The sequence below is a fragment of the Miscanthus floridulus genome, chromosome 8 (assembly GCF_019320115.1).
Source record: "Miscanthus floridulus cultivar M001 chromosome 8, ASM1932011v1, whole genome shotgun sequence".
In the NCBI taxonomy this organism is placed as follows: domain Eukaryota; kingdom Viridiplantae; phylum Streptophyta; class Magnoliopsida; order Poales; family Poaceae; genus Miscanthus; species Miscanthus floridulus.
This window is the reverse complement of record NC_089587.1, coordinates 17,674,664-17,685,164: the sequence shown is the minus strand read 5'-3', so window position 1 is coordinate 17,685,164 and position 10,501 is coordinate 17,674,664. Positions and strand designations below refer to the sequence as shown.

At 53.0% G+C, this 10,501-nt stretch overlaps 2 protein-coding genes across 2 annotated transcripts; one reads left to right on the top strand and one right to left on the bottom strand.

Moving 5' to 3' along the window:
* Positions 1-938: 938 nt before the first annotated feature.
* LOC136475862 (probable cinnamyl alcohol dehydrogenase) lies at positions 939-5,473 on the top strand. The gene is made up of 4 exons (XM_066473501.1): positions 939-1,235; positions 2,706-2,819; positions 3,514-3,741; positions 4,547-5,473. Exons 1-4 carry the CDS (start codon positions 1,147-1,149, stop codon positions 5,211-5,213), a joined length of 1,098 nt encoding a protein of 365 aa, XP_066329598.1. The 5' UTR covers positions 939-1,146; the 3' UTR covers positions 5,214-5,473.
* Positions 5,474-6,561: 1,088 nt separating this feature from the next.
* On the bottom strand, positions 6,562-7,909 carry LOC136475863 (transcription factor MYB44-like). Its single transcript, XM_066473502.1, has one exon. It carries the CDS (start codon positions 7,787-7,789, stop codon positions 6,824-6,826), a length of 966 nt encoding a protein of 321 aa, XP_066329599.1. The 5' UTR covers positions 7,790-7,909; the 3' UTR covers positions 6,562-6,823.
* Positions 7,910-10,501: the final 2,592 nt, after the last annotated feature.

Below are 10,501 nucleotides of genomic sequence, written 5' to 3'. Positions count from 1 at the left end.
TCTGTAATACTAGCTAGTAGTTAGTGTTATTCTAAACGGTAAAGGGATTAACGTTTAGACACTCTTTAAATGGTCTAAACAGTTCTTTTATTTTATATTACCAAAATATACATATCTATTCGTGTAAAAAAAGTTTAATATGCTAACAAAGATATATAAAATTATGTATGTAAAAGTGTATATTCTAAGAAAAATTAGTTGGTTGCCGATATCGTGGATAGGATCCTCCTATTGGTTAAATGATGAATTAAATGTCTATTTAGCACGCTAATCATGCTTATCTCCTATTTGGACGAACTGTTTAATAAGGGTCTAAAGTCTAAACGACACGATGAGCCCTGGTTTACCATAGAAATAACGGCCGCTCAGGTAAATAGTGATACTAGTACTGCTTCATGATTGAACCTTGAACAGTTGGTTTGGAGAATCAAGGGGTGACAATTTGTCAATTTTACATATCATTAACACCATGTTTAGAACATGGGATTTTTTTTTCTTTTCCTAGGTTTTTCCTATATGAAATTGAAGCTCCAAATGTTCATGTGGTAATGTGCTTGTCCAATTTGTCGGTACATACGGAGCTGCGGGTGTGTGTTTCCTTCGCTAACCTACTCTCTCCGTAAAAAAAACGTAATTCTAGCTTTAAACCTGAACACGAGCATGTGTATAGACTCAAAATTAGAATTGTGTTTTTTTTTTTTACGGATGGAGTACATATGGAGAAGCAACGCCACGCCACGCCACGCCCTTGCGCTTGGTGTCATCCGAGCTGCTCACGTTTTCCACCCAGTGGGGTCATTTATTAATTTTACTCCTGTGGACTGTGGCGGCCACAGAAGATCTTGCGGGCAGGTACAGGTAGGCTGGAGGACTTGCCACTGGGCACAGCGCAACCGATCGAGCTCGCTGCCCCTATATAACGCGCACTCTGCTCACGCATTTTTCCTACCCTACCCAAAAAGACCGGCGCACTAGTTGTCGCGCTGCTTGCTTTCTTTCTTTCTTTCCGAAGGCTAAACCCACCCGGCCGGCTCGCTCGTCTCCATCGCCCACCCCCTCCAGGCCTCCGCCTCCCGCTCCGTCAGTCGTTGTCCCCGCCGCCCGTATCGGTGTCGATCGCGGCCGGTCCCGACTCCCAGGAAGAGAATGGGGAGCCTGGCGTCCGAGAGGAAGGTGGTCGGGTGGGCCGCCAGGGACGCCACCGGACACCTCTCCCCCTACTCCTACACCCTCAGGTACGTACTCCGCCGCCGCCGCCGCCAACGTCTCTAGATCGCTCGTGTTCGTCTTCTCACTCTCCTACCCCTGGTCCCTCCCCTTCATGTCCGTCCGACCGTGTCTCCCGTCCCTTGTGCAAACACGAAAATAGATCCAGGATGAGGGACGGTTTGGCTTGTGCGGCGCCTTCAGTGATTCTCCGAGATCGATAATTAAGGAAGAACAGAAAAATCTGAGTGATGATTGTGATGATGATTAAAAAAACTGGATATATTTATTTTCGATCCAGTGCAACGAACACTATGTATGTAAGCGCCGGCATGCAGGTTTTAATTTGGGAATGAAGCATGCTGATGCATATTCTGATCCATATATAACTGATACGCTATTACGGTTACCATTTACGGAGTATTAATTCTGTTGATTGCTGTAAGCTAGCAGTCATGTTCCCTATGTTATGTTACTGTCGTCGTGTCCTTTTGCTCACGCAGAGTATCCTAGTAGTACAGCTTAGTAGGAGTACTCCACAAGACCACAACAAGCGCATGCGCGGCAGCATGCATATGAGATGTATCTTCAACTCCTGGTCCAACTCTAGCTAGTGCACATGCATGCCAATCGCCAAGCAGGTTTGAACGAGCGTACACCCAGGGGCGGACACAGCGGTGGGGCGGGGGCTCAAGCCCCCTACCCATATTGCAGCAGCGAAACTCTATGAATTTTTAGACAAAGTTCTATAGTATAGGGAGACTGAGACTTAAAATCGAACGACCATGTTGTTCAGCTCCTCTGAAATATTTTCTGGGTCCGCCGCTGCGTACACCCACGCACGGTAGTATTTTGTTTCGAACCATTAATATTTGGACCCTGCACTAAACGTGAGTTTGACGACGTTTCGTACAGCCGGACCCAGTAGCCAACGTGTTGTGGACTTGTCACCAGACCTAATACTGATACGGTGATACCTACAGCTACCTACCACCTGGTAGCTGTTGCAACCATTGGCACACACCATCCATCCATTTTTTATATAAGTGATTATAAGTGATATTATTCCGATCAGGCTGGAGGAAATTATTAACTATTCCGATCAGGCCGGAGGAAATTGAACAGCCAAGGGTTTGTTTACTCATATAAGTGACATTATTGATTATTCCGATCAGGCTGGAGGATAAATTGAACAGCAATACATGCATAAACCCTTGCTTTCGGTTTATTAAGTACTCCACTACTAGTAGTCACTAAGTTCTGTGGTGCAATAATTTGAAAGCATCCATCGCCTGCGTATACTTTTATTATTGCTTCGAGAAGACTCTAGTAGTGCTTTCTCATGTCATCAACTACCAGTACTATGATACTCCTATCTCACTGTGGCGGTTAGTTCTTGCATAATTCTATATATATATGCTGCTGGTCTTCTGCAAGAATAAACTAACACTGGTCTCTTCTCTTATGGGAATGTGTTGTGGTGACAACAACAACAACAGGAGCACAGGCCCTGAAGATGTGGTGGTGAAGGTGCTCTACTGTGGGATCTGCCACACGGACATCCACCAGGCCAAGAACCACCTCGGGGCTTCGAAGTACCCCATGGTCCCTGGGTGAGCACAAAGCCACAAACACATCCATCCCCTAGCGATTTTATTTTTCAGCAGCTTGGGATCTAGTAATATATACTCCGTATGTATATGGTTCACGATAAAATGATTTTTTCAGTATTCTATTATTCAAATTGTCTGAAAAGTATAAAGGAGTAGGACAGAAATATATATAGTGACATGCGGTTTCAGCATTTTCACGAGGAAATTACACATGCAGACAAATTTAGGTATGTCTATCTGATTGACCAGCATAGATTGGTAGATATAGGAGTGCACATTTGGTAATAACCACAAACGTCAGCATCTCGGTCCAGAGCTATTCTCAGGTTTACAGGTGGCACATACCACACTAATACTCTTTGTTCACGTAGTTGGTTGCCAATTACTGCCATTCATCAGTACGTTTACGAGATTATTTGAAGCACAAGATCGAGTTTGTTCTCTAATTTCTACAGGCTCAAATAATCATGATGTTCTTTTCATGATAGCTAAAGAGCTGCAGAAATGAGTAGTAAAGCAAACTCCACCGACCGGCCTATATACTTTTCTTCTGACGTGTTTGCAAGGGAAAAAGAATAAACATAAACTTTTCCTGACAGCACAACCACTCCACGACTGCGAGCTGATAATGTTGCGAGAAATGCACACTAGCTATCATGGGTTGGTCTGCTAATGTCGTCTGAAACTTTTGCAGGCACGAGGTGGTCGGTGAGGTGGTGGAGGTCGGGCCCGAGGTGACCAAGTACGGCGTCGGCGACGTGGTAGGCGTCGGGGTGATCGTCGGGTGCTGCCGCGAGTGCAGCCCCTGCAAGGCCAACGTTGAGCAGTACTGCAACAAGAAGATCTGGTCCTACAACGACGTCTACACTGACGGCCGGCCCACGCAGGGTGGCTTCGCCTCCACCATGATCGTCGACCAGAAGTGAGTTCTTGAAACACAAAATTCAGCATTATCTTACCTGCAGTGTTCTAGAGACAGTTTTCTTGTTTTTTTTAAAAAACAAAGTTGGTCTGAACAAAGCAAGAAATAGTTGAGCTTCAGTTTGAACTTTTGTGAAGTGGATGGTGATGTCCAATCCTTCTAGAAAAAGGTGGAGGGGGAGTATATGGGTATGGGGAAAATCATTGCCAAGTCCATCATCATCTATCTGCAAGTCGGGGTATGGACGCCTTGTGGTGACCAGGCAAGAGTGTGATGTCAACAGTACGATGCGGTGTGCTTTACTGGCTCATCTTTGTCAAGTCGAACCATCACCACAGAAGCCGAATCCTCACCTACTCATGTCTGAAGATTGGTCATCCAAACCATCACTGGTTGTTGGGAGAAATGGGGATAACTTTCTCCATCGTTTGATCCCAAACTTGCCTACGACTTTAGTGTACGGTCGTTCAGTCAGTGGGCAAATCGCACTACCTAATCCAACAACTCTTTGAGATAGCGATTGCTTGTTTTTTTTTAAAAAAAAAGGGGATATATGTGTGATTATGGTAGAACAGTAACTCTTTAAGCAATTTCCTTTGGTGCTAGTCAAATCTGCAACAAAAAAAAATGGCAGCCTCGGTAACTCAAATTTAGGTTCCTATTTTATTCTTATTATTAAAAAAATAACCACCTAGCATAGTTTCTCCTAGGTTGATCTCATTTTTAACATTTCTTATTAACGATTGCAAATGGCTATAGAGTTCAGAATTTTATTACAGTTGATAACTAATGCATTTTCTACCAGGTTTTTGGTGAAGATCCCGGCGGGTCTGGCGCCGGAGCAAGCGGCGCCGCTGCTGTGCGCGGGCGTGACGGTGTACAGCCCGCTGAAGGCCTTTGGGCTGACGACCCCAGGCCTCCGTGGCGGCATCCTGGGCCTGGGCGGCGTGGGCCACATGGGCGTGAAGGTGGCGAAGGCCATGGGCCACCACATGACGGTGATCAGCTCGTCGTCCAAGAAGCGCGCGGAGGCGATGGACCACCTGGGCGCGGATGCGTACCTGGTGAGCTCGGACGCGGTGGCCATGGCGGCGGCCGCCGATTCGCTGGACTACATCATCGACACGGTGCCCGTGCACCACCCGCTAGAACCCTACCTGGCGCTGCTGAAGCTGGACGGCAAGCACGTCCTGCTGGGCGTCATCGGCGAGCCCCTCAGCTTCGTGTCGCCCATGGTGATGCTGGGGCGGAAGGCCATCACGGGGAGCTTCATCGGCAGCATCGACGAGACCGCCGAGGTGCTCCAGTTCTGCGTCGACAAGGGGCTCACCTCCCAGATCGAGGTGGTCAAGATGGGGTACGTGAACGAGGCGCTGGAGCGGCTGGAGCGCAACGACGTCCGCTACCGCTTCGTCGTCGACGTCGCCGGCAGCAACGTCGAGGAGGCGGCGGCCGATGCGCCGAGCAACTGACGGCGCCGCGTCGTCGAGCCGTGAGGTTGTGTGCCCCGCGTGCAGGGCAACGTTCGTTCGTATCGAGGCTGCGTGCGCTTCTGCTTCCTTTAGTAGTTGTGGGCTTGTCGCGTTCTTTGCCGTTCTGTTCTGGGCTTTCAGATGAGTTGATGGATGCTCTGTTTAAATGCCATCAGACTGAATAACTATGTGTAGTACGTATTATACTGGGAGTACACCAGGATGTGGTGTGGTGTCACCAGCATTCTGGATTTGCAGTTTGCCCAAGTGTTTCTGGTGCTGCGTGTTTGTGCTAACCTTTTTCAGACGTTTGCCCTAGTGTTGCTGCATCTCCTACACTGGGCTGGACCGCCGATGGAAGTAGACTAGGCCTACTACTACTACCACCTTAGTGCACGATTCCGACACTCCGTACTGGGCCTCGGTTACCAGGCTCGAACAAAAGTTTGGTCCCAGAGTTTCGAAGCCCAGTGTAATCAAAATCAGGCCCATGTTCCAACTCGGTCCTGCCTCCGTTAGAGAGACAGACTGGCGAAAAGGCTCATCGTTCCATCGGCTCACCGGTCACCGCCGCCGTGCGCCCTGCCCTGGTTGTGCAGAGCGCTTTGCAGCCGGTCGCTCGCCGCTCGTGGCCGTGGGCATGCACAGTGCACGCGCGCGCCACCCATCCTTTGCAAAGTCAGGCACTCAGGCCGCTCCATCTTGACTGTTCTGCGCAAGGGTGTTAAGGTGCCCAGGCCGGCCCAGAACAGCTGGCTGCCACCGCTGGCGTCCGTCCGTCTGTCCTTGTTGCCTTTCACATTTGCTGCCGCCGTCTCGTGTTTGCTGGCTGTTGCTACCAGTGATCGATCACTCACTGTCACTGCCCCCGTCCTGCACTCACTTGATTGTAAGCCAGCTCGTAACTCAACTCTGCTGATGACCTCTAGTAGTACACACTCGGTTCAACGGCTTGTAGCTCTAGCACTAGAGCAGTACACGATGTCACCGCTCTCAGCCACACGTTTCGCCAGTTTTTTTACGAGTTCAATCATCGCATGATCCAATAGATCAACGAAAGGTGCTTTGAGGATTCAGAGCTGCCGACGACCCCCGATGTGAAGGGACGCGGAGCTGCCGTTCTGTATCCCGGCTCTGATCCGCCACTTTGTTGGGTTGCGCTCGCGCTCGTGACTCGTAGTACAGCAAAGTGGAAACTGGAACAGCGGAAGAGACGTTCCAAATCGGAGCAGATCTGCCACACCCACAACCAAGCGTGGGTTTCGGTTTCGGGCGCATAATGCCATCGGCGGCGGATCAGCGCAATCACATATCCCCTTTCTGAGCAAGCCGCGGCAACACATCCGAGTATAGAAATGGCAGGCTCGATGATTATTTGCCAACCTCCGTTTCCGCTTCCGGCTTTCACCGCCGCCGCTCTGTTTCTTTCTGAGTTCAGAGCGGCAGCCGCCGACGAATAACAACGCGAGCTCCTCTCCTAAATAAGTACGACTAGCAGTAGTAGTAGTCTACGTAGTGCTGCTACACAGGACGGGACGGGATCTCCTTAATTAACACAATGCTTCGCATTGATTCGATCTGATTTTTTGGTTTGGTTTCGGGGTTTTCTTCTACGGCCGTGTGACAACGCCGACGCGCTCCGCGGCGGCGCGCATGACGCCCTCCACCAGCTGCGGCATGCACGCCTCGCCGACGGCGCCGGGGCCGCACCCGGCGCGGAGGCCCGCGCCGGACATGTACTTGCGCACCTCGGCGCGGATCATCTCCTGCATCGCGGCCACCAGCTCGCCGCTGAACGGGTACGACGACGACTGAGACGGAACCGCCGCCGCCTGCGGCGAAGGAAGGGCGGCGGGTGGAGGAGACTGCGGCGACGGGGAGCGCGACGGGGGACAGAGCTCCTGGAAGTGGCTCCGCGCGCTGTCGTGGTGGAACCCCGACGACGCCTGCTGGTGGTCCAGCCCCGGCAGCGAGAGCGAGAGTGAGGTGAGCGGGTCCTCGTCTGCTGCTGCTGGCGGGGGAGGCGGAGGAGGGCGCACGTCGGCGGCGCAGCTGATGGCGTCGAACCCGCCGGCGCGCGGGACGGGGCGGAACACCTGCGCCACGGCGCCGCCGCTGCAGCCGTGGCTGAGGTCGCTGCGATCCGACGCCGTCGGGCTCCCCGGCCCAGGGCTCGCACGCTTGCACGGCCGCTCGGCGTCTCCGGCATCCGCCCCGCCGCTGGAGGTGGCGGTGGCGAGCTTCCGCTTGAGCGACGAGTTCCAGTGGTTCTTGACGGCGTTGTCGGTGCGGCCGGGGAGCAGGCGCGCGATGGCGGCCCAGCGGTTGCCGAGGCGCGCGTGCGCGGCCAGGATCGCGGCGTCCTCCTCGGGCGTGAAGGGGCGGCGCTCCACCTGCGGCGACAGCTGGTTGCACCACCGGAGCCGGCACGACTTCCCCGACCGCCCCGGGATGCCGCGCCCGATCGCCGTCCAGTTCCGCGCGCCGTGGCGCTCCACGAGCCGCCGCAGCGCCTCGTCCTCCTCGGGGCTCCACGGCCCCTTTATCCTGTCGCACTCCGACGACTCCACTCCCATCGCTGCTGTGCTGGTCACACACACGGCACAGATGGATTAACCTGCTGCGGTGCTGCCGCTGGCAATGGCAATGGCGGTGTGAGATGAGATTGGCTTGGCTCGATTGGGACGTCTCGATCGGTGGCTGGAGGAAGGGGGAAGGCGAGGCGGGGCGTTATATAGCCCGGAGAGACAGGGGAGGGTGACCGGGAGCGGCCGGTGGCTCGTCACCGGGGTACAGCTGGCGAGGTGCCACCTCATGCTCGGGGCTCGCGTCGTTTCCGGACGTCTCGATGGCAGGTGGGGTCCGGAATGTCTGGGCCCCACGTGGCGGTAGGAGCGCGGGGGACGACGGGTGAGAAGCGGCGGGACCGAGGCCGTTTGGCTGGTAATCATGGGGTCCCCGGACGGTTTGAATTTTGAATTGTTGGTTTGTTTCCGTGGTTCCGTACCGTCAAACCCCCGGGAGGAGAACGTTAAAACTGACCAACGAAAATGGGGCTGAAACAAATACGAATTTCAAAGATCTTGTGTAGATCCGGCTTGTACGCAAGCGTCCAAACAAATACGATTTTGGAGGTTTAATTTAACCAAACTAACAAAGGAACGAACAAATCCTAGTATTTACATTTCGAAGGTGAAACAGTCCATGTTGCTAACCCACTAGAGTTCTTTCGTTGCACTGGGCGGCAGTAATTTTCGTCTGCAGAACGTTCGTAGAACCTTTTTTTCAACTCGGAAGGTTCGTATTGCTGCGTTTTATATGAGCACGAAAATGACGCAAAAAAAAAAAAGATCTGAGGCAGAGCGGCAGGGGTGTGGCGCCGTGGTTATCCGGTGCTCGGGGAAGTTCCCTCCAACGAAACCCATCAATCCATCCATCGGTCCATCCCCCTTGGAGATGGAATCAAATCATGCAAGCTCAGCGCAGAGCGGCACGGTGTGTACCCGACCCGCGGCCCATCCCGCCAAATTGATGAGTCGCCCGTGTCCCGATTTTTTTTTATTTTTTTTTAGCTCTTTTTTGAAAAAAAAAATCACAAATATGTCTCGGAGGTAAGATTTTAAAATCTAGACCCTTAACTCGACGTCATAGTTGCTGGCGCCGAGCTCGGGGCCACGTTGGAGCCAAACGCTGACATGGCAGGCAGCTCGGCGCCGTAGATCCTGACACCGAGCGACGTGTTCGGTATTCGCTCTGCCACGGCAAAATTCTTGGTGTTCTCGGGTTGGTTCGTTGAGAGTTTCGACGTGAGTCGGAAGTTCTGTCAATCGTCGGGAGTTCCAACGTAGATCTTGGCGTCGAGCTCGGCGCCATGATTATTGGCACCGAGCTCTGTCTTATAGGCCCTCCCTTCCTTTCTCTCTTTCTCTCTCTTGAGCTAGGGCACCACGTCCGCCGTCACCATGTCCATCGTTGCTTGTTGCCTCGGCCACCGCACTCGCGCCCGGGCCGGCCCCCGCGGTCGCGCCCTCACCCGCGCCCACCACCGTCAACGCGCCCATAGTGCTAAACATTAGTACACTCCTTGAAACGACACTTCGCAAATCCATACACATAAAAGAGGAGACATTAGTACACACATAGAGCAAAACATTTAAACAGATACACTTTCCACTTACTTCCCGTGTGTTTGGTTGGGAGGACTAGGTGGGATGGTCCCGGGATCAACTCTGTTTGGTTCGGAGGCGAAGTAGAGCCGAGACGTCCTCCACGCGAATATTTGTGTGAGATGCGGGGCGACCTCGTCCCCCAAAATTTCACGGACGGGTCCGTCCTAGGGGGACGAGCAAGCGACGGAGGTGCCAGACGTGGACGAGGTCGCGGAGAGGAGCCAAGCACTCGAGCGATTCCTGTACCGGTCCCGGCGAGCTTCGCCTGTGGCCTTGCCGCGCACCGCCATGCCCGGCCCCGGCGAGCTCTAGTGGAGGAGGCGCGGGCGGAGTAGGCCCGGGACACGGGGCAGAGGAGGCGCGATAAGGTTGCCGGTGGAGGGTGAGCTTTGGGGGCCGACCCTGCCGTCGTCGCATGAGCTCCAACCCCACCGACGGAGGAGGCTCGGGGCGCCGCGTGGAGGAAGCCTGGGGCAGCGCGCGTCCGGGCTCTGGTGGAGGCGGCGCGGGGTTGCCCTGCTACAAGTCACCGACGGGCGTCTCCGCCCCGGCCCTGCTGTGAGTCGCTGGCGGGCATCGGGAGGAAGAGATAAGGAGAGAGAGAAGAACAGATAAGGAGAAGAGAAGGAAAAAGATAAAAAAAAAGAAAAAAAAACTTACAAATGGGTCCCACTTGTTATTAGCTCATCTCACTTTTTATGTCTCTGAACCAAACACAAAGTGGGTCGATCACGTCCCTCGTCAACCAAACAGAAAATGAAGCCATCCCGTCCCATAAATCAGAGACAGGACTGTCCCACTCCATCTTGACTCCCAACCAAACGCTAGATTCGTGTTTGTTCGGACACACAAACTCCAACGTATTCTCAGGGTTTATCACAGCTCGATCTCCGTATTCACACAGAGAACGTTCCTCGAGTCGTCTAATTGCGGCTAGGTGCTTCTCCTTAGTCGTCATTGGCAGGGGGGGGTAGGTGGGTGGGTGGAACCCACTGCTGATCCACTGAACGTTGAAAAGGAGGTACCCGAGATCAAATTTGTCTGCACCGTCGATCCACTGAAAAGGCACCTCTCATAGTCCTACACAATAAGATTCCAACAAAATATTAGTAGCATACT

Coding starts and splice junctions, on each gene's coding strand:
- LOC136475862 (XM_066473501.1), top strand. CDS start 1,147: ATGGGGAGCCTGGCGTCCGAGAGGAAGGTGGTCGGGTGGGCCGCCAGG. Junction 1,236..2,705: donor CCCTACTCCTACACCCTCAG/GTACGTACTCCG, acceptor CAACAACAACAG/GAGCACAGGCCCTGAAGATG. Junction 2,820..3,513: donor AAGTACCCCATGGTCCCTGG/GTGAGCACAAAG, acceptor AAACTTTTGCAG/GCACGAGGTGGTCGGTGAGG.
- LOC136475863 (XM_066473502.1), bottom strand. CDS start 7,789: ATGGGAGTGGAGTCGTCGGAGTGCGACAGGATAAAGGGGCCGTGGAGC.